Source organism: Etheostoma cragini, chromosome 1, assembly GCF_013103735.1.
Source record: "Etheostoma cragini isolate CJK2018 chromosome 1, CSU_Ecrag_1.0, whole genome shotgun sequence".
NCBI classification, from domain to species: Eukaryota; Metazoa; Chordata; class Actinopteri; order Perciformes; family Percidae; genus Etheostoma; species Etheostoma cragini.
Window position 1 is genome coordinate 6360129 of NC_048407.1, and position 22888 is coordinate 6383016.

At 39.5% G+C, this 22888-nt stretch overlaps 1 protein-coding gene and 1 long non-coding RNA gene across 2 annotated transcripts in view; one reads left to right on the top strand and one right to left on the bottom strand.

Annotated features, from left to right (window-relative positions):
- arnt2 (aryl-hydrocarbon receptor nuclear translocator 2) overlaps positions 1–11175 on the bottom strand; it is a 50070-nt gene extending 38895 nt beyond the window's left edge. Inside the window, exons 1-2 of the mRNA XM_034874754.1 lie at positions 10802–11175; positions 471–582 (exon numbers count right to left, since the gene is read on the bottom strand). Coding sequence (XP_034730645.1) covers positions 471–582; positions 10802–10832 — 143 coding nt within the window. The 5' untranslated portion in view covers positions 10833–11175. The remainder of the gene's footprint in view (positions 1–470; positions 583–10801) is intronic.
- On the top strand, positions 6717–21538 carry LOC117948909. The gene is made up of 3 exons (XR_004657595.1): positions 6717–6806; positions 10335–10337; positions 21527–21538. It is a non-coding gene; the product is annotated as an uncharacterized LOC117948909 (long non-coding RNA).
- The last annotated feature ends 1350 nt before the right edge of the window (positions 21539–22888 follow it).

A 22888-nucleotide genomic window follows, 5' to 3' on the forward strand; every position in this document is an offset into this window, starting at 1 on the left:
CATTGATTTTATACATTTTTATTTCTGCTTCAAACTAGGGTTGAACAATTAATTGTTTTTGAAAGAAAGTGATTAGCTAATTGTGAAGACCGCTATTAATGTTTGGTGTTACATCTGATTTTACATTTTTATTCCTCTTTTTATTATTGTAATAACTTTTTTTTCATTAGATAAATATTGGAATATTACATATCACAGATTGTTTACAGAAATGTCGGAAGCTTCACTGAAACTTTATTTAACATGCAAAAAAAACGCAAATTGTATTGTAATTTCTGGCGGGAAAACCGCAATTTGATTTCTTTCCTAAATCGTTCAGACCTACATTCACACCCATTTACACACCAATGGCGCAACACTGAGTGTAAAAACAATTTGTAAACTCTTATTAATTAAAGAATAAATATCTAAGTATTATATACGTTTGTAGAGGTTCATTTCCACAGCAGTTTAGCGGTGAAAATACTCACCCTCCTGATCTTCTCTTGCCCCCACGGCCTGGCACAGCTCCACCCATCCTCACCTGACTGGCTCCAACAGCCCCAGGCATGGCTACTGTCCCTGGCAACTCACTGCCCATCTCTGGAAGAAACAACAGCAACAGCAACAGCAAAACAGCAAAGGGTTAGCACAAGTATTCGTCACATTAACTTGCAGTCTTTCCAATTTGTCCAATTATTAGTGTAAGAGCCATTTTGGTGTTTGTTTGGTTTCAACCTCCGGCCACTTAGGAGGTAAGGTTGTAATTAAGAAGTAACTGCACTCAGATGATGCTTGAATGGAGAAGCAAACTGTATTTTGACCGTGTGGCAGTTGAGTGTAAAGTTTTTTGTTCAAGAGAAAAAAGAAGTAGAATACAATAGGCACAAAGTGGCTGTATTTTGTTTTGCTAGTGCAGTACCCATTGGAAATGGGCCTGTTTGTCGAATGCTTGGCCTGTGATATTGCTGCTTGTAGAATCAAAACCAAATTTTACTTCATAAACAACTCCCCTGTATCCCCTACTACTAACTTACTGATTTACCTGACAGAGCTGACGTTTGCATTGACATTAAGCGAGCTGACAATAGTGTTACGCTGATACGAGTTAAAACTCCGCAACAGCTGGATCACGTCAGGGATGTTACCAATTAACGTTAGTTACTTGCTCCTCTTCATCCCCTGTGGGACTTAAGGCTGCAAAGAGATATCTCCATCGCATTTGTGCCTTGGCAACATGCTGTGCATCTCACTGTATCAGGTGCATCTTGTCTAGCAGCTCCTCTAACTTTTAGACACACCAGCTGGCAAGACCCAAAAAGTGCCAACTTCTTTGTTGTTGCCAACTTGGCCTTTGTTTGTGGTTTGATTGATTCACCTCTAGTCGTTTTCAGATGAATTTAAATGAAAAAGGTTGATAATCGATCATATAATCATTTCATTAAAATATTCAAAACTGTTAATATTATTTTTGTTTCAAAAGGCAGCAATAAATAAACAGTGTTTATTTAATTTCATACAGTGGCAGTGAAATGAATGCAAAACAATCGTGATTATTTTTTTAGACTATAATTGTACCAACAAAATCTATAATTGTTGCCTTCCTAGCTGCAGAGGGTAAGTGGTTTTGATCACGGCAAGGTAAGGGTATGAAGCAGTTGTCGCCCAAGTGAATGACTGCCACAGATCCTGCTCGCTGCCCGGAGATTACGGTGCTGGAGGTAACCGCTGGATGGTAGGAACCGCAGGGTACAGCGATACCTTTGTAGTATCGGTGTACGGTGCAACACTAGCTGTTCCATGCTATGAAGCCACAGTGCTGTGTGTCATACGGAGAGCAATTATACTGTGGCATCCATCTTCCTCTTTTTCTCTCAATGCATTATTTCCCTCTTTCCTCATACACTAATCCATTCTATTGTCCTTACTTTTCCCCCTTCGTCTCTCCACTCCATTCCCTCACTTATTCATTTAGACAGATGGAATGGATATGCAAAACAAACCCTTCAGCATGCCCCAGTGCACCAAGAAACGTAGTTAATATTTGATACAGTGTGTATTCCCAGCCCCCCACATCTTTTCCAGAGAAATACACTGATACAGCAGTGCAGGGCCTTCTGAACAGCCTTCCATCATTCATTCATGAAGTGGGGGAATATCACACAGCTCTAAACTAGCATCATCTGATGAAAAAACAACTTCATCTGACGGTCATTCAGCCTGGCAGGAACACAGCAAACACTGCTGCCTTTCTGCTACCAGTCTGAATAGGGACTCTTTTACATGCACTTTACCATTCAAAGTGTTACACCTGTGCCACAACGAAATACATTAAGGCTGCACGACATAATGTTTCAGCTTTGAAAGCGCAATAGTCACATTGCGAGACGTTGCAATGGCAAGTCAGGTAAAGGAACTCAAACACGTCATGATACAACTTTTTTGCTGCTTCCTACAAAAAGAAAACCAGCCCAGTTCTCATTTTCAATGACTAATCCAGTGTTTCTCGTTAATTAACTGCCCAGTTTCCACAATAGCCAGTTTTATGGTGGCTTACCGGCGCATACTGTCCTCACCGCGTAAGGGGCCTGGGCGATGTCTGCAACCCTTTTTTGCCATGCCTTCACCATTCACATGGAATAAAAACTTTGATTAATTTGATTAATCCCACATGAGAGAAAATTACTTGTTACAGCAGCTCAGGAGTAAAAAAAAAAAAGCAAAAGATTGAGTGATAAATAAAAAAGGAATAAAAAATAAAAGACAATAATATGAATTAAATAGCTATCAATATTAATATAGCGTACTGAAAGGCTGGTGGAAAGCTTTTACTAAAATGTGTGCAAAAAAGGGTTGGGTACTGAACTTTTTCAATCACTAGATGTTGACCATTTTTTACTTAATTGGCATTGGAAGATTTTTTAATTGAATTTTTTTTAGTTTATTTTTTATTCTGGGGAGGTTCACTGAGAGGCAGCCTCTCTTTTGCAGGAAGGCCCAGATCACATTCCCACAGTTACACATTCATGCCTGGAAGCTGCCCAGTACAACCAAGGGGGTAAGCGGGCGTCCACTAAGCGTAGCTCCTATGGCGCCATTTATTACTACAAAGCACTCACAAGCCGTTAGCATTCCTTCGACTGCCATTCATTTCATTTTGGCGCCAGTTTGGCAGCGAATAACTTTACATCTGAAATTTTTTCATGTTGGTCTGGGGATGAAACCAATGACCTCCCAGTCACAAGCTCTATTCTCTACCCTTTAGGCCACTACTGCCTGAAGATAGGCAGTAGATCAAGCCATTTACTATGCAGGCACATCCGCGCTCTCCCTAGTGTTGTTAAAATGTTTAAGTAGCCACAGCAGAAGTGAAGATGCACTGAGATTTATTTAGTGTAATACATTTATTTCAGACCTAAAACAAAGAAATGCTACTGGTTGCTACTGTGTGCAGCAGTACTAATGTTATTGTTAAATAAATTTAAATTATTAAAAATAATTAAACTGGTTAAATAAATTGTTAATTTATTCAATTTATGAAAGTTTGCAGATTTGAGTTCTCAGAAGTTTAAAAAATGCTGCTAAGCGCATTTATTTATTACAATATATTATCACAATATATTTTTTACACTATACATTTCTAATATCAGTGCAGAAGTGAAGTGTGAAGTGTTCAATAAATGTTTTTGTTTTGATTTATTCCTGTTACATTTTATCTTTCAAATAGAGGTTTGAAAACAAGCACATATCGGCCAAAATAAATTGGAAGCATTTATCGTCCGTCGGCCAGAGAAAAATCTGTCGAACTCTATCAATCGCCACCAAATTTCAGTACCTGAGAGCGCGTAAGTGCGAGCTACTCTGTCCTCTCTGCACGTTGACAGAGAGCGGAGCTCAGCTCCGTCAGTGCGGTGCCGACGAGGCCAAACTACGTCGCCTCCGCAGCTTATTCAAGTCATGTTTCAAGTCAGCATCAAAGCTCTTCTCCCTTTAACCTTACAGTAAAAATGTGTCAATTTAGCAATGTATGAACTCAGATATATCATAAATAAATAAATAAATAAACCAACAATAAAACTAATTCACATTTTAAGTCACTTTCAGGAAGAATACACAAATAGAAAAATTTAAAATAAAAAAACAGTAAAAAAGTTTAAAACTAATTTGACTCTCTCCTTTCAAAAGGGAATTATGAGCCCTAGACCAATTTAAACCAGACAACTTTTTTAATAAGTGGGCCATTGTAACTGACGCTAAAACTGGTTGCACAATTATGGAAGATGGGGTGTGCTACAGATGGGGGGGACGCAGAACAGTTTACCACACACTCAAGTCAGTACAGGACATACTGTATACAGGTGAGCAACGGGAGAAGCTGGAGCAGAGAGGCATAGGTGAGCAGAACTTAAAGTGTTTTGCTGCTGTAAGCCTGACTCGGGGATCATTATACAAAGTCTGCAGACTACCATGTAGTTGGCATTTAGAGTAAAATGCCCCCACACTTTAGAAGACCATGTGCAAGCCTCTTTCTCAACATGTCGTTGTGAGGAATCCTTACTTGCGCTGTTGATGGAGGCAGCCATGTTATTTTTAGGCGTGATGCGTCGATGCAAACTATGTTATTGATGACGTTGACTATGTCGACAAATCGCCCTTGCCCTATTTAATATAAATAACGAGATGTTCTAAATAAATAGGTTTGGAATTCTTTTTTACATTTTCTATTATTACAGATCAGTTGATCAGCTGAAACGTTGTCGGTAGCCTACCAGTTGCAGACAGGCTCAGTAGTTTAGCGATTAAAATATGTAATCGCATGATTGTCTGTAGTTTACTTGCGATTAATCAAAAATGAATCACACTTTTTTTAATCTATTAAAAAAAATTGTAATTCTAGATCTTGCAAAAAGGAGATTTTTCAAATTTTTAATGCTCTTATCAACACGGAGTGGAGAAAAATATACCTGCTTTATGCATGTTTCTTATAATTGCAACCATCTATAACAGTGACAAATACTAATACAAATACTTTTCACCAGAATAACCTCAAAAAGTATGTAAGTTATGGAAAACTCAAGCCCATCTAGCAACAACAGATGGACCATTATCATGAATGGAACATTACTAGGTAATAATTACACAATGTAGTGTTAAGTGTCCCACTTTACACCTGGAAAGGTTAACTTAAAGGGTAACTATTGTTTTTTCAACCTGGACCCTATTTTCCCATGTTTTTGTGCCTGAGCGAGTGATAGGAACAACAATCTTTGACATCACAACTCTAGTTTTGGTTGAAATAAACACATAGTTTATGGACATGTGAAAATACATTGGCTGTATACACGCTAAAGCTAATGCTTTTTTGATTGGACTCTGGTGGGTTTAGCACTAGCGACTTCAGAGCTGTTTCTGGTTAAACAGAAAGGTCCCAAAGAGATTTAAAAGGTCTATCTCTGAAGGGATCCGTTCCATAATGTTGTAGGGTAGTTACCCCAGAGTTGTATTGAGGCAAGAGCAGTCAACCTGGGGTAAATACTTCTTAGTGTCACTGTCACTCAGTATAATGTAGCTAAAGCGATTGCAAGGAGCACTGAAACCAAGACTGTCCCAGCTGTCTATTACTGGGTACGCTGACAATCTCTTTCTTCATATTCCTTTAAATGCACGTTGGTGCAATGTCTTAACGGCACACAGCAACAGTTGATCAGAAGCCTACTTTTAAGTAAAAAGCCCCGAGGTCAAACGCATTAATGAGCCTGTGGGGAGACCAGGGGGAATGTTGCGTACTTTCTCCTTTTCAATCACTGCTCTCCCTCAGACAAGGTTGTTTCTATTCTCTCTCTTCAATGTCAGCTTTTGTTTCTTTCTACAGATGTCTTTCCCCAAACCACCAAGTCTATTAAACAGCCTCAGGCCAATTACCATTTTGGACAATTAATATTCCAAAAGGGATTACACACACAAACACACACACACACACACAGACTCAGGGTCTGTTTGATTAGCCAGACTATACAACGAGAGCAATTATATCACATCCACAGAGCGCATCTAAGTCCCGCCCTCACCGGAGGGGAAAACAACTCTTTGCTCTCCCCTGACTTGTTTGCTTGAAGGAGCCTCAGTTTGAATTCCGTCTGATAGCAAACAGAACTAGAACTGCAAGCAGTTAGTCCAAGCCTCCCCAGCGCGATTCCCCCTGGCGCACGCCGCCCCTGAAACCCGTGGAGCCCACGAAAGCAAGCCTGCAAAAGATGAGCATGTGAAAGCAGAACCCAAAGAAAGACAGAGGCAAGGCAAATGTCTGGAAATTTCACTAAATACGAACTGTAAAGTCTGTGGTGATTTGCAATAGCAATTTTCCCATTCATTGGTTAAAAGGCCAAAACCCTTCTACCTCAATTATAAAGCCCCCAATCTTTGTGATGATAGCATTTACTGCCGCAGAAATTGCAATTGCAAATTTCCCATATAAATGTATTGAGTTATTTGCCAAAAACGCGTCTACGTCCATTGTACCACCCCCTAGTGGCCAATTCTTGTTTAGGTTGTTGTGGAGCTTCAAAGGGTTCTCTCTCTCTCTCTCTCTCTCTCTCTCTCTCTCTCTCTCTCTCTCTCTCTCTCTCTCTCTCTCTCTCTCTCTCTCTCTCTCTCTCTCTCTCTCTCTCTCTCTCTCTCTCTCTCTCTCTCTCTCTCTCTCTCTCTCTCTCTCTCTCTCTCTCTCTCTCTCCTATTTTTACCTATTTAACTGTCTAGTAAAGTTTAAAGAGATTGCTTAAAAAGTGCAATCCACATGTTTACATATGTTTATTACAGTAAATAATAATGTAAAGCCACATATTTGTTTTTATAGTTCTGCAATCGGCACTGTAGTTTGTGTGATTTGTTTCTGACTTTCCTATGCATGTTTACACCAGGCTTGGTCAGTGCTCAATATTCTACTGTGATTGAAGTAGTTAAATAAAAGATGTTATTCATATAAATTCATGCATCACCTAATTTCATCATCACATACAGGCTTTGTTTAATCTATCTAATCTTGTGTTGTTCATACTGTATGATGATTTATCACTTGTCTTTATTGAATAATACAGAAGACAAAGAGGTTAAAAATTAAGCGCATATTAAATCCCAATATGGGTGGAAAAATGCAATTGCGTTCAGCCCTAAAGAACGGGCGGGGAATTTTCTATGCTAATTTCAAGGCTGCTGTTCTGCACTTGTGTACTGATATCGTGGGACACTTTTGACCTTGACGAGATATCTTGTCATCTTATGTCATCTTGCGAGATCTTGTAGGGCCGAGATTTTGTCACACCTAACAGATATTACCCTGCAGAGATCTGAGGAGCAGGTTACCATAATCCTCATTAACCCACTGGAGTTTAGAACGCCAACACAAAGAAAGATGACGGTAACGGCCATCCAGCCAATAAAGAGGGACATCCGTCAGAATTTACGGGCGCATCTGAACAATCCCAGAAAGGGAATGTCATTGATGTTGGACCAAATTTACTGATTCAATTATATTCACCATCTTTTCTGAGTTTGTTCAAGCGTGTCCCGTTATTCAGCAAACACATAATCCAGCAAAGAGTAACAAGAAATCACTCCACTCTTTTGAAATTGCTAGATACCTGTCTTTCTGTACTGTATCAAACCTGTTTTTATTCCAAACATTCCTCAGTGTAAATGCATTTGTTATACAAAATCCTTTTTGTAATATAGATAAATAAGCCAAAAAGTGCTCACGGTGGATCATATTTTCCTGCGTTACACCTTGAAAACGTCATAATGGGTCAGAGGTTTTGTGGTTCTGTTTATGGAAACTACAGCCTGTTTTATCGCGCAATCGTACGTGAATTTGCGATATCTTGTGGACCCTTGTGACTTCAGCTGTCAGTCATAGCTGCAACCGTTCCGCAACATATTCAGACCTAGTAGTATTGACAGGACTGCGGATCATTGGCCGATCCTCAGCCGTTCCACTGTTAGTGGAGATCCAGGGTAGTATGAGCCGAGAGTAGAAAAAACTGTTGAAACCGGAGTGTTAGAATAGTTGGAAATCTTAACGTTTTAGCTCACAGGGGTTTGTAGAAATGTTAAAAATGGAAATCAAACAGTATGACATTGTAGATATGACAGAAAACACAGAAAAGTGACTTTTCGAGGGGAATTTTGTAATAATAATAATAAGGTATACTTTATTAATCCCGCAAGGGGGAATTACAATTTACACTCTGTTGTTATTACACACAGGCCTGAACTACACACACATGCTCAGTACCTATACATGCACTAAATGGAGAGATGTCAGAGTGAGGGGGCTGCCCGTGGAAAGGCGCCCCGGGCAGTTGAGGATCCAATGCCTTGCTCAAGAGTACCTTGGCAGTGTCCAGGTGACACCTCTCCAGCTACCAGTCCACCACACTTTGGTCCGTATGGGGACTTGAACCACCGACCCTCTGGTTCCCTCCTGACTGAGCTACTACCACCCCACAGTACATGCAGTACTCAAACGTTTTCTATACATTCTGCAGTTTGATCTGTATATTTCATGGTCCTGAAATCGCCGTTGTCCTCTCCAAACACACAGCCCTCATTAGGTTATGTCTCATTATCTCTCTATGCTCTTACACCAACTGGATCTGGCGGACGGCCAGCTGGAGGTAGTCCTGCAGTGACACAGCATTTCCACATGCCCAGGCATCTGGTCTGAGGTCAACACACCGGACCGTGCTGCCACGCCAGGGGACAGCAGAAGGATGATCACAAGGAGGATGATCACAGATCAGCAGGCTAACTTTGCCCTCCTCTGGCTACAGCAACAACAGCTGCAGAGTTAAGCATGACTTTTTCTTACTGGGCGGTTAGTGAAGCTGCACGTAGCTCTCATTGCACGCTTCCCTCAAACTTTTGAGTGGATCATACCATTACAACAAACACAACATGCAGGGGACAACAATTAAAGCAATAGGTTTTTCTCTGGCCTAGACAGTTTTTGCTGCTTTCATACAAGATGCATTACTCTTATTTGCAATGACAGACAGTCCCTCGTCTATTTAAACAAGAGAAAGAAAAGGAATTTTGCTTTGTCTTTTTACAATGCCCTTCTTTTATCTGACACTGATAATACTTACCTACTGATATTTTCTCATCTGGTCATTGTTCATTCTAACAGCACCTCTCAACACTCTGTATGCAGCCAAGGTGCTAATAACCACACAATTCTTTATTTATATTCCTTTTTCATTTGCATTGCCAATGAAGTGGCACAGAGCGTGAGGTAGAGTATGGTTGACATGTTTTCATACGGAGGTCTCCGATATTCTGAGAGTCCTTTACACAAGATGAATTACTTTGCCACTCTTTCATGATTTGGACAGATCCTTTCGCTGTTATTTTCTTATACTTGAATGCTTATGAAATTGTATTTGAGGAGGCTAAAAACAAAGGAGGCCATATAGAATCATTTATACCACATTCCTTTTCTAATTATGCTGAATAATAATAACCTCAAGCCATATCCACACTGACAGTAATATGCAATAGTCACAGTACATTTGTACAATAGCCTATTTTAATTGTAATTATGTTAATGTATTGCCAAGTTGACTCAGACCATTTTAAAGTGATTAACTGCCTTCTTTTAACACTATTTACTATATACAGTATATATTTTTTTAATTATATTAACTGTCTATTCTGGGGTGAGAAATATAAAAAAAATCTATTCAAATACATATATTCAAATTTAACTGAGACCCGTGCTTTTTGCTGTACCTGTACTAGTAAAATCCAAGCAACTCGGCAAGGGGAGAACATCACTCCAGACTCTATTTAAACATTAATCAATTTACACTTTCTTTGTTTGTCCGGAAACAAACATAGCACTCAGACATTCACATTAAGATGTGTTACATATTAACATCGAATTCCAATAAATCGGCAAACGTGTGAACAACCAAGGATCACGTATTTCAGTCAAATTGTAACTTTTATTAGGCCAAGTTACTGGTTTACACAATGCCCTGCTGCCCACCGAGAGAAAGGACTGAGTCAAAAATAGGGGCACGGATTCTGAAAGTTAACATATTATTCAGACACGCGGTACATGTTGTCTGGTGGCTAGATGCCGGTTTGCAGAATGATTTTAAAAGAATCGTAAAATGTTAATGTTGCCTCTCGTACGTAGCCTACCACAGGCCAAATGCTACAACGGTATAACATTAGAATATTTTTATATTGGGTTTAGCATTTGGCTCTGTCCATGAAAGCAGTAACATTATAGCCTACCCGGGATATCTAAACCCTTTCAATGCAATAATGAATCAACAGGCGAGCAACAGAGAAAGTCAGTCTGTCTGTCTCCTATTTACGACAACAAATTGTAAAATGTCTCCGATGTAGGCTAACATCACAAATGAAAGGCAGTGATGTAGGGCAACGATATGCAAAATAACCTTTTGTATCAGAGTGAGGAAAGCAAAGGGTCGGCAAAATGAATGCATTTGGCTAGCTTTACTGAGAAAAACAGAAGCTAAGATGCAATACTGTATGGAAATAAATGCAGATAATTAAACAACAACCAAGTTGTTTTGACACCTAAATTGGTGGCAACGCTGTGAAGAATAAAAGTGTTGTGAGCGGCGGTTCAGTGGGGGAAGGGGGATAGATGTTGAAGCCAGGCTTCGGCGGCCTGTAGGTGCTTTAGCCCTCTTCAGCAACAGTCTTCCTAAAAGACAGCTTGTTTTTCTATATTCAGATACCATAAGTAAACATTCCGTTTCCTCTCCACCAACAGACTGGGATAGTGACTTACCGGACGGGTTGACAGCGGCGGGAGTTGCCATGTTTCCTCAACGGAGAAAAATAACAAAACGGCAGCGAGCGATGGAGATGACGCACAATACGGCTAGAGAGCCCCCGTGAGAGACCGTCTAAACTCCGCGGGATTGGCACTCGAGGCTCGGTCTCACAGCCTCACATCCGGAAAAAAACTAATCCTCGCTCTAACGACTAAGACAGCCTGTTTCTGTGCGGCATATATATAGTGTGCAGTTTTTTTAATGAAAATGTTCTCCAAGACCAGATTTAGTGAAATGCAAGATGTCTGAATGGTAGCACCGCGAGATTTTAGGGTTACTTGAATACATTAATGTTACACAGTGTGACTGCTGCAGTGATGAGTGCAATCCAAAGACCATGGCAACGACGTGTCGATATGGTGTGTTGAATGTAATGCTACATTGTGTTTTAAATGTGGGGGGCTGGTTTGTGTTAGATATTTTCCACGACACGGAACTCTTCCAAATGTTAAACGCTGCACAGTTGTAGACCGCTGTCTGTCTTTACCCCGAGTAGTACGTCGCTAGCGCGGCTGCGCTGGTGGGCTTGGCTCATTACTCAACATCAGCCTTTAGGTAAAATGTTCCTCAAAGCCATGGTTTAAAGTGTGGCCAATTTACTTTGTACTTTTATTCCACTAGAATTCAGAGGGACTTAATGTAGGCCACTTTATACTCCACTATATTTATTCAATAGATTCAGTTACCGAGTCAGATTATTATTATCAACAAATTCATTATGATATATTATTATAGGTTAAGATCATGGTTAAAATGAGCTTCACACAGCTGCCACATTAAAGTGATACATATTAAATCTATCAAGGATTATAATCCAGCAATATTAAATTTTTCGGAAATAAAATTAGAAAATTTTGCATAATGAGTACTTTTACTTTTGGTGCTTTAAGTTTTAATCATAATACTTACTTATTTAATGCTGGAAAAAAATCTACATATTTTTGATACTTTTCCTGCTGGGTGAAAACAAAATTGCTTTATTAAAAATATCCAAAATATATTGATAGAACAAATTAATCATTATGCAGAATGGCCCTTGTCAGTGTTATATTATTATTTAAATTTTTTTATATATATTATTGATGCATTAACATGTTTCGTAAGAATGCTTTAAGAACATGGTTTCTCAATTAAACCCTCCCAAACTGCTAGCTCAGTCAGGAAAGCCAGAACAGCAGGCAGAAAAATGAGGGGTCATAACACCCCCCTCCTAAGAACAGGGTTCCCCTAAGCACGTCAATCAAAAACACACCTTTTTTCCTTACTTTTGTTTTTCCTTTCTTAAAATAACACCACACTAAGGTCAGGTTCGAAGGCAAATTAGCGAGATGGCCAAAACGTTCCCCATAGTCACATGTAAATAATCTTTCTCTACTTCCCCCCCATGCAGTGCATCTATCTCCAAGATCAAGCAACCCTGGGTACCACAGGAGCAGTTTAAGGCATGAAAGATGGAACAGTTACGAACATAAAATTAAGGATCTAGGGGTGCGATTACATTGGTCAACCCCTTTGACATGACAAATATCCAAATCCCATGGCTGCAAGAGCAACGACCACCTCATCAGTCTCTGGTTGGGATATCCTCCCTCGTCATATCTCCCATGTCCTCCACCACTGCCATCATGGTAACCCTCCCTATAAGTGTGTTTACTGCTGTCGGCAAATTTTTTTAATTTTGGGGGGTTTAATCCATAACTGTGTGGCTCGTGTGTTTTTAATGTAGAACCCCAATATGAACAGTAACTCGCAACTAGCTGTCAAATAAATGTGGTGGCGGGTCAGGGTTATGTGGGCCTCAAACCAAACAGTGGCAGGGAAATCAGGAAGCAATGCGGTACCGGTGCACTCACCAGAGACTAACCACAGTTACCTCTGGTTTACAGTACATTATTAAATCATATTTTTTATTTTGTAATATATTTTATTACAGTACATTTTGACCCACTTTGGGCAATCCCATTTCTCCATCTTACCCCTACCCCATACCCCTAGCCCTTGGCCCTTGAAACCCCAAGGGGTATACAGTATTGATCACAAACTTCCAAGATGCCGTTTGCAAGTGTGTCTGTGTCGATTGCGTGGGTTTCGACAACAGTGTCATGCATTTATATATTTATATATTTATTTTTTATATATATTTATATTTATATATTTATATATTTATTTTAGTTATTTTATGTTCACTTTGGTGGTGCAGAGGCTGATGTTCTTAACTGTGTAGCACTTAGGTCTGTTTGCAATACATATCTGTATACAAACACATGGTGTGTTGTATATCTGTTTTAGTTATCACTGTTTTGAATGTCATTGATGTTCAGAAAAACCATTTGTTAACAAAAATATGTCTTTATTACTCAATAAATTAAACATAACAGACACAAAATGACATAAAATATATTACAGAATCATTATCAACTATTAGAACCAAGCTCTATATAGCCTTTTTTCCTGTGTTTCTTGGCCCCAACAAATCTCTTTTGCTTGTGTCCTCTCCTTAGCAGTGGCTTCCTAGCTGCTATTTACAGTCTCCTCTTAATAGTTGTTCTAGAGATGTGTCTGCTGCTAGAACTCTGTTTTATATTCATCTGGTCTCTAAACTGAGCTGTTGTTAACTTGCGATTTCTGAGGCTGGAGACTCAGATGAACTTATCCTCAGCAGCAGAGGTGACTCTTGGTCTTCCTTTCCTGGTAGCGCTTGATGGTTTTTGCAACTGCACTTGGGGACACATTTAACGTTTTCGCAATTTTCCGGATTGACTGACCGTCATTTGTTAAAGTAATGATGGCCACTTGTTCCTTTTTACTTAGCTGATTGGTTCTTGCCATAATATGAATTCTAACAGTTGTCCAGTAGGGCTGTCAGCTGTGTGTCAACCGGACTTCTGCACAACACAGCTGATGGTCCCAACTTCATTAATAAAGCAAGAAAGGTAAGAATATACAGTGAGGAAAATAAGTATTTGAACACTCTGTTATTTTGCAAGTCCTCCCACTTTGAAATCATGGAAGGGTCTGAAATTGTCATCATAGGTGCATGTCCACTGTAAGAGACACAATCTAAAAAAAAATCCAGAAATCACAATGTATGATTTTTTAACTACTTATTGGTATGATACAGCTGCAAATAAGTATTTGAACACCTGAGAAAATCAATGTTAATATTTGGTACAGTAGCCTTTGTTTGCAATTACAGAGGTCAAATGTTTCCTGTATTTTTTCACTATGTTTGCACAGGCTGCAGAAGGGATTTCACTCCTCCACACGGATCTTCTCTAGATCAGTCAGGTTTCTGGGCTGTCGCTGAGAAACACAGAGTTTGAGCTCCCTCCAAAGATTCTCTATTGGGTTTAGGTCTGGAGACTGGCTAGGCCGTGCCAGAACCTTGATATGGTTCTTACAGAGCCACTCCTTGATTATCCTGGCTGTGTACTTTGGGTCATTGTCATGTTGGAAGACCCAGCCTTGACCCATCTTTAATGCTCTAACTGAAGGAAGGAGGTTGTTCCCTAAATGATCACAATACATGGCCCCTATCATCCTCTCCTTAAAACAGTTCAGTCGCCCTGTCCCTTGTGCAGAAAAACACCCCCAAAGCATGATGCTACCACCCCCATGCTTCACAGTAGGTATGGTGTTCTTGGGATGGTACTCATCATTCTTCATCCTCCAAACACGGTTAGTGGAATTATGACCAAAAAATTCTATTTTGGGCTCATCTGACCACATGACTTTCTCCCATGACTCCTCTGGATCATCCAAATGGTCACTGGCAAATTTAAGACGGGCCTTGACATGTGCTGGTTTAAGCAGGGCAACCTTCATAGGCAGCTAATGTCGCACTGTTGCTTGCTCTGGAGGAAACTACTAGAACTGTTGTGTCCTTGTAAATTCTGCAGTGTGGTCTAGACCTACTCTATCTGTACAGTGTCTTGAGATAACTCTTGTTATGAATTTATACTATAAATTAAATTAAATTGAAAAAAATTAACGACCTCAAACAGGTGCATCTAATTTAGGATAATAAATGGAGGGGAGGTGGACATTTTGAAGGCAGACTAACAGATCTTTGAGGGTCAGACCTCTAGCTGATAGACAAGTGTTCAAATACTTATTTGCAGCTGTATCATACAAATAAGTAGTTAAGAAATCATACATTGGGATTTCTGGATTCATTTTTCTAGATTATGTCTCTCACAATGGACATGCACCTACACTGACATTTTCAGACCCCTCCATGATTTCTTAGTTGGAGAACTTGCAAAATAGCAAGGTGTTCAAATACTTATTTTCCCCCCTGTATAAACAGCATATATGTATATATATAAATATATATATATATATATATATATATATATATATATATATATATATATATATATATATATATATATATATATATATATAAATATATATATATATATATATATATATATATATATATATATATATATATATATATATATATATATAACTAGCGGGAGGATAACACGGTGTAGGCAGCACCGATTGGTTTTGTTTTCCTCTCCACAGACAGCACTCCAAATCTACAAACAACAGAGCTATGTGTTGGAATCAACCGGAATTCTCCTTTAAGAACATTTGATTTACAATTTTTTTGGATCCTTGAAGTGCTTCACATTTTGAAAATACTGGACTACAGTAGCTACAATAGAGATGATTTTGAATTACAAAACTGTTGAAAGTAACTGTCTTTTGTGTGCTTTAAAATTAAACATAAATGGAACTGAAAGCTAATCACATTAGTTTGGATATTTAATCCCAAAGCCCAAAGGTCTTTTTCATCAACTTCTGTCTCACATAATAGGCTCAATGGTACAGAGATTTAAATCTCTCATCGTGCTTAGAGTCAAGGGCATGCTCTGCACATTCAACCATCCATCCAGGATTCTAAGGTCAGATTCAAGGTACATACAGTATATTATTATAAGGAGGTTGACTCTACATTGTGAGAATGTAAAACAGTGATTTAATTTGCCTTGGCAGTTAAATTGGGTCCTGTTTCTCTCTTATCTTTAACCTTGGCTCTGTGTTGGCAGCCTCATGTCTGCTTCAGTCCTGTTTCTATAAAGACGTTAGCTGCCTCTCATGTTAAGCATGTTTATAGGGGCACAGGGCACCATTTACCGCATTCAGTATGCATCTGGGTACGTGAGCTTATACTGCTCTGTGCAGTTGTATATCCTTTATTTATGCCAGTCTAATAAGACATTAACTATTTACATTTATAGAGATAGCCATAAAGAGAGACAACTTATGGAGTTGATCCATATAGTGCTTTTGGAATTGGAATTATAGGTATATAAACTATGTGACCAAAAGTAAAATGCAGCAACGTTATTTAAACAGTAGGGTACAGAGAAAAGTTATTAAAATATTAAGGAAAAAAAATGCAACATCATCAAATCAATTACAATTTAAATGAATGCAAACAAAATATGTCACAATCTCAAAAACTCAGCTCAATATAAAATTTGCTTTCATCCTTTCTCTTTTCACAATAAAAAAGCTCATTTCAGGTGAGGTCGGGCCCTCTAACAAAATACGTTTTCCAAGATATGATAATTGAAGTTAACCATGATACTCTCACTTCTAAACACGTCTAGACTTAATATATAACATGTCTTGGATCTCCTCTGACCCTCTAGCTATGTTTAACTCATGTTTAATTCAGTTCACAAATGCCACATTCGTTTAGTAGAAAGTACTACCAGGCTCTTGCAGTTTTGACATCCATCAGATACTTTATCTGGAATTCATGTGTGGCTGTGCAATATGTAAAAACATGTATGTCACAATGAGTTAAAGCCTTCTGTTGAAATTGGATGCATAATGTGTATTAATTTCCAAAACAAATGTAACTATCTTTACTGATGCTCATTGAAAGTTACACCAAACGCTACATATGACATGGAGAAGAAGAAGAAGAGACACAGCACAGGTTGGCTGTGTCTCTTAAGGCTGGGTAAGATGAGTAATAGCAAGAATAGAAAGGCATGGCGAAAACATAGGTAGGAGGTAGAGATGTGAGATGAGAACACAGATGGAAGGGAACAGAATTATGAGCACAGGTAAAATATACAGTAAATACACAGTATAAACTATTAATATGAAATGGTGGCGACATGTCGTCAAACTAAGAGCATTGTTTTGTCATGTTTACTTATTTTAATGTTGAAAATGCACATCCTGTTGAGGCTACAATCTAGCATGGCGACAAACTGGGACCTAATTTATTCAAAGAAAACTAGAAAATGAACCCATTTTGGATTGTACTGTAGAGTCTAGGGACAGTATGATGCTACATTATTTTAAGGTTGACACCAAGAGCTAGCAAAACTTCATGGAAAACTTGACATGCAGGTGGAATTAAATTATTGATAAATGTTTTCATTGACAGTGGTGATAATGTTCTTATTGACACATATATTCCCAAAACACACAGGGAACTGACTGTGAGTGTACAGGAGGAAGGAAGGGGGGAATTCCAAAATCCCTGTGGGTCTTAAAGTGCTTGACTAATTACACTGAGAAGGTTTCTCCAAAACTCCAAAACGTGACTGGGTGGTTGAGTGGGGTGGAATGGATAATGTGGTTGGAGGAGATTCTGGCAGATATGGAAAGAGGGCCAAAATATCCCACTCAGGTATGTTCCTCTGCACACATTTTACTAAAATACAGCCTGAAGTGGTAAAAATCTACTTTTAACTCTAAAGAAATTTGGTTTAGATACTGTGCGTGCAGTATTGAGATACTGTGATCCAGCACATATTAAGCATAGCTTAACAAAGACTGGAAGGGAGGGGGAAACTGTCTAGCAGCATCTCAATGCTTTGTCATCCTTGGACAGATGAGGGTTACTATATTATATTTGTTCTCAGACTTTGTCAAATCACATGCCATGGTACACTTAACCCTCATACTTCTAATACCTGTTTATGACATCTTGCATTTATTCCCCCTTTAGAATAAAATTAATAGATAAAATATGAAGCAGAAGCATTCATTGATGCCATTGTAACCACTTAAAACTAAGTGAACATTCTTCTGTATGTACAGACACCTCATGCACAAATGAGTACACATGGAATATTGTTATGGTTTGGCAGGAAGGAGGACCCAAACGCAGAGTTAGCAGGCAATGGCAGGATAATTTATTGAAAAAAAACAGAACAAACCACAAGGGAAAAAACAGTCCAAAACTCCAAGGAAAAATGCAAAAACTCCAAAACACAAAATCCACAGGGGTCCAGGGAGAAAAAGGGCGAGGAACAGACAGGACAAAAAAGGCAGGGGAGACTCACAGGGAAGCTGGTTGCAGGAACGGGAACTCACAGAAAGACAAGGAACAAACAGGCAGACTAACCAAGAGGATCTGACAAGAGAAAAGGGAAGCAAAGACAATAAATACAAAAGGGAAAGAGGCAACGAGAGGCAGGTTACAAGAGGGCAGGGAATCAGGTGGAAAACATCAGGTAATCACAAGAGCGGGAAGACACACAAAGTAAACCTGGAAGCGAGACGAGACAAAAAACAGACTTCAAAATAAAACAGGAAACAGAACATATCGACACTGAGGGGAACACAAGACCAGACCAACAACATGAGACTGGAGAGAACACTGAGACACAAACATCAGGAGGGCCAAGAGGGAAAAATAATCACAACAAAAACCCCAAACCACAACTGAATATATTCCATGAGGCAAGTGAAATACAAGAAAACAGACAGACAGACAATGTAAATGTGCTGTATTTGTATAGCGCTTTTCCAGTCTTAACAACTGCTCAAAGCGCTTTTACATCTACAGGAAACATTCACCATTCACACACATTCATACACTGTGGCCGGGGCTGCCGTACAAGGTGCCACCTGCTCATCAGATAAACATTCACACACATTCATACTCCGATGCGCAGCACCGGGGGCAACTCGGGGTTCAGTTTCTTGCCCAAGGACACTTCGACAATGACTGCAGGGGAGGGGATTGACCCACCAACCTTCCGATTGTCAGGCAACCGCTCTACCACTGAGCCACAGCCGACAAGCAAACAAGCATGCACTGTTTGAACTTGGGATGCCATTATATTTGAAAATAAGTGAACCTGTGATCTCATGGAATGTGCTTCCATTGAATTGCTTTTTCTTCCACAAAGAGTGGTGTTTGTCTGCAGTGTCCAGACACCACAGAACCTCCGTGCACAGCGTTGGTGTGACTTCACTTGCCACATACTAAAGTATTTCCAATCCATCAAAATGTTGCTGAAAATTTTTGTTACAATGCTTTTCATAAACTCTCTATGGTCTTCTCCCTTGATTGCATGCCTCCACGTCCCCCCGATTGCCTGCGAGCTTCTCCTGACAATACGTTAATTTGACAAACGGCTTTGACACAATCGTTAGCCTATTTTTAGAAAAACGCCTGGAATAGGGCCATAACGTAAGCTACAAGGTAACGTCTTTTATACATTTTTGTGTTTCTTTAGAAATAAAGCATGGACAAATAAAGTCTTTAAACGCTTCAGATGTAAAATGATTCACTGTCAAAGCAACTCCAAAATCAATGGCAGTCAATGGAATGCTAATGGCAGGTGATGGCTTGTTAATATCAAAATGGCGGTATAGGAGGTACGCTTTGCGGAGGCTCGCTTCCCCTCTTGGTCTTTCCATTCTACAGGCCTGAAATAGTGTTAGAATAATTACATTATCAAGAATAGACAAGAACCACTGAAGTTATAATAAAGTTCTGTTTACTGTGCAAGTAGGTCAGTTTTTACAGTACTCACAGCATCAGTACAGAAAAATGACTGCTCCCCCGGCCTTCCACAACAGCTCTTGTAATACAACGCAGAAGGAGATAAATCACACAGTCAAAATAAAGAATGTTGTGTAGAATAATTTGACACAGGCCAGGGGCGCCTGTTCTCTTCCCAGCACCACACCGTGCTCCAGATAAGGACAAGGCAGCGGTTCCCAGATACCAGATGTCACAGCAGTAGCATTGATTTGTCTTGTCATAATGCAAACAGTTTTAACAATGATCAGAGAAAAAGTATTTATGTAACGGAATTTTCCTAACAGCCCCGCTATCGCGTCTACGGCCGCCATTAATGAAAAGTTTTTAGACTGTTGTTAGCCCCGCCCCTTCCGCTACGTAGCCAAGATGGCGACCGTTGAGTGTTGAAAGTGTGCATCGATACGCACTCAATTTTTGGGCCGTTTTGAGTACAACATCCGGGTATTAAAGTGTACTGCATTTGCCCGCACTTTCGACAATGTGAACGAAGTGTACTCAAAAAGTTAGTATTTAGTACAGAAGTGCGCGATTTGGAACACACTACCAGTCTTTAGTCCTCTAGCCATTTATCAGAATTATTTGCATTTGCCCATGTTTTTCTAGGTAGCTTAGCTGTCAGAGATGTTAAGGAGCTTGACGTTCAGCAGCCTCTAGTCATCCAGTTCAGCGGCAAAATGTTTTATCCACAGTTTTGCCAACCGGATACGGCAAGAGTTTAAAGCGCCCAGATTCTGCTCATTTTCAGGTTAATAATTGTATTTTGAGGTTGTACCAGAATAGGTTTACATGGTTTCATTTAAAAAAAAAAACACACACATTTTGTTGTACTGCACATTGCTGCAGATCCTCTTTCACCCTGTGTGTTAAGGTCTCTGTTTTAGATACAAAGTAAGAAATCTCACTTCTTTACTATCTTCGTTGGAAGCCGCACATGCTCAGTAGCTCGGTAAGATCCCATCAGCTAGATAACTCTTTCTCCAGCTTTGTTCAGCCCAAGGCAGGATAAGCTGGGAGACTTCTTCTTGACGAGGCCCACTCGTGGAATACCTGCAGAACAGGGACAGGAAGTAGTTATTTTGGAGATTATGATCAACTAGTGTATGTTGTAGCAGTGTTTTGCCATTGAGAACAAGCTAGCATGCTCGCGTTAGCATGTGATTTTTATTATAATATGGACACTTCAATCTATCAACTAGCTCCACCTTCCACCTACCTTCTTTTTTGCTCTGGTTGGTTGTAGCGCTTGTTCTTTTAATACATCCATGGTTGTAGCACTATAGCAGAGGGAATTTGAAAGACAACCGTTCATCCCGCCCCTCGGATTAATGGTGTGTTCCCGGACCTAATGTTTTGATTTGTGTCTGGCTTTTCAGGCTAAAAAATGAATACCTTGTTAAATGGTGATTTATACCTTTTATTGGCCTTAATATTTTCTAATTTGATTTACTACCTTTTAAAAACAAAAAAAAACAGACACACATTACAGTTTATTCATTATATCACTTCTGTACAGCAGCCTGCAGCAGTACTCAATTTTAGTTTGTATTAATTTTATATTGTTATATTTATACTGTATATTCTATTTTATTTTTTATTTTCACTTCTATCTATATTCTTATTTTTACTGAATGCTTTTTCTTTTACTACAGTTTGTAGTAGAATCTTTGGAAGGAGCAACACAAATTTTACTGCTCTTTAATTGTTGTGCATGTGACAAATGACTTCCTGGTAATGATTGTAAAAATGTACCAACAAATTTCTCTAAGTGGGACGTTCTGGGACCGATCGGTGGGATTACTGTGGAGAAAATACACACGGCGATACACTGGGAAGAGCTAATGAGGTTTAACCATGTAGCCAGCTAATCTAAATAGCTCACATTGCTGCATTGTGTGAACAGATACCCGGTGATTGCTGTGGACGAAGTACACTGAGGGGCAATGTGCGGTGTAGGCTGTCAGGTTTGTTTCAAATAGACATTAATAAAATATAAATTTTTATTTATTCATGCTTGTGTCCTCTCTGCGCTGGTGTTGCTGGGAATCCAAATCTAAAATAACCTTCAAGTATTCATATTGTGCTCATTTTCACGTTTCCTACATGGTTTAATTTTCAAAAAATACCATATTTTTGTTAAAGCTCTTTTATTTTTACCCTGTGTGTTGAGCTCTCTGTTTTAGCTACCGAGTGAGACATCACACTTCTATTCCATCTTTGTTGGGAGTCCCACATGTCAAGTAGCTAGGTCAGGAGTACTAGCCAGTCAGAAGCAGGGTATGAGGGAGTGCCATGCTTGCAGCTTGGTGAGCTTTATAACGTGTGTTACAAAGTGAGGCACGTTCATCACAGAAGTAAAGGCTGGACTGGAGCAGTTTGGAGCAGTTTGTGAAGGGTTGTTTTGGAGATGGTAAGTCCCTTTGGGGTGGACTTAGGTAATTTTCACTTTGTAAACCTATAACATGCTCAAAAAAGATATATAACACAATAAAGGTAAAGGAAAAAGCCCAAAAGCATAATATGAGCACTTAAAAATGTACAGGCTTCCAATCTGTTACATTAGTGGTGCTGTTGGCAGGATTCCCTTTCACACCACACGGTGCAGAATGGCAGATGGAAATGAAGGCCAACCTGAAGGTCCAGGTTGAGGTATATCGCAAGGAACTGAGGCCAGGCTATAAAATGTTCCACATAATCAGCTTGTGATAAATGCAATGATGATGCCTTGGTTTATGGGGTTCCCATGGAACCCAAGGTTTAATGGTGACTCAGGTAAGATGAGCTTTTCTGAATAGAGTGGGCAGGTAAAGGCTACGCTAAGAACACAAGGGTTAAAGGAGGAATGTCTGGCTAGGAAGGTCTAGAAGGACGCAGCCCCATTGCCACTGCAAATATAGCCTCTGGAAGGAACTTGTTTTAGTCGTGCAAAAGAAAACTCAGATTGGACAGATAGTCTAGCTAGCTGTCTGGATTTACCCTGCAGAGATCTGAGGAACAGTTAACCATAGTCCTCAACACAAAGGAATTGTTAGGCAATGGAAATCCGGCCGACATGAGGACACATTGCAGAAATTCTGGCGGCGACGGGGCAATCCCAGAAGCGGAAGACTGAGGATATAGACTGGTTGTTGTCCATTTCTATTGAAGTGCCAGAGCCAGGGGGCGACGGTGGAGCAGTTGTGCCAGGAGTATTTGTTGAGGATTTTACATAAAGCACAGGAAGGGA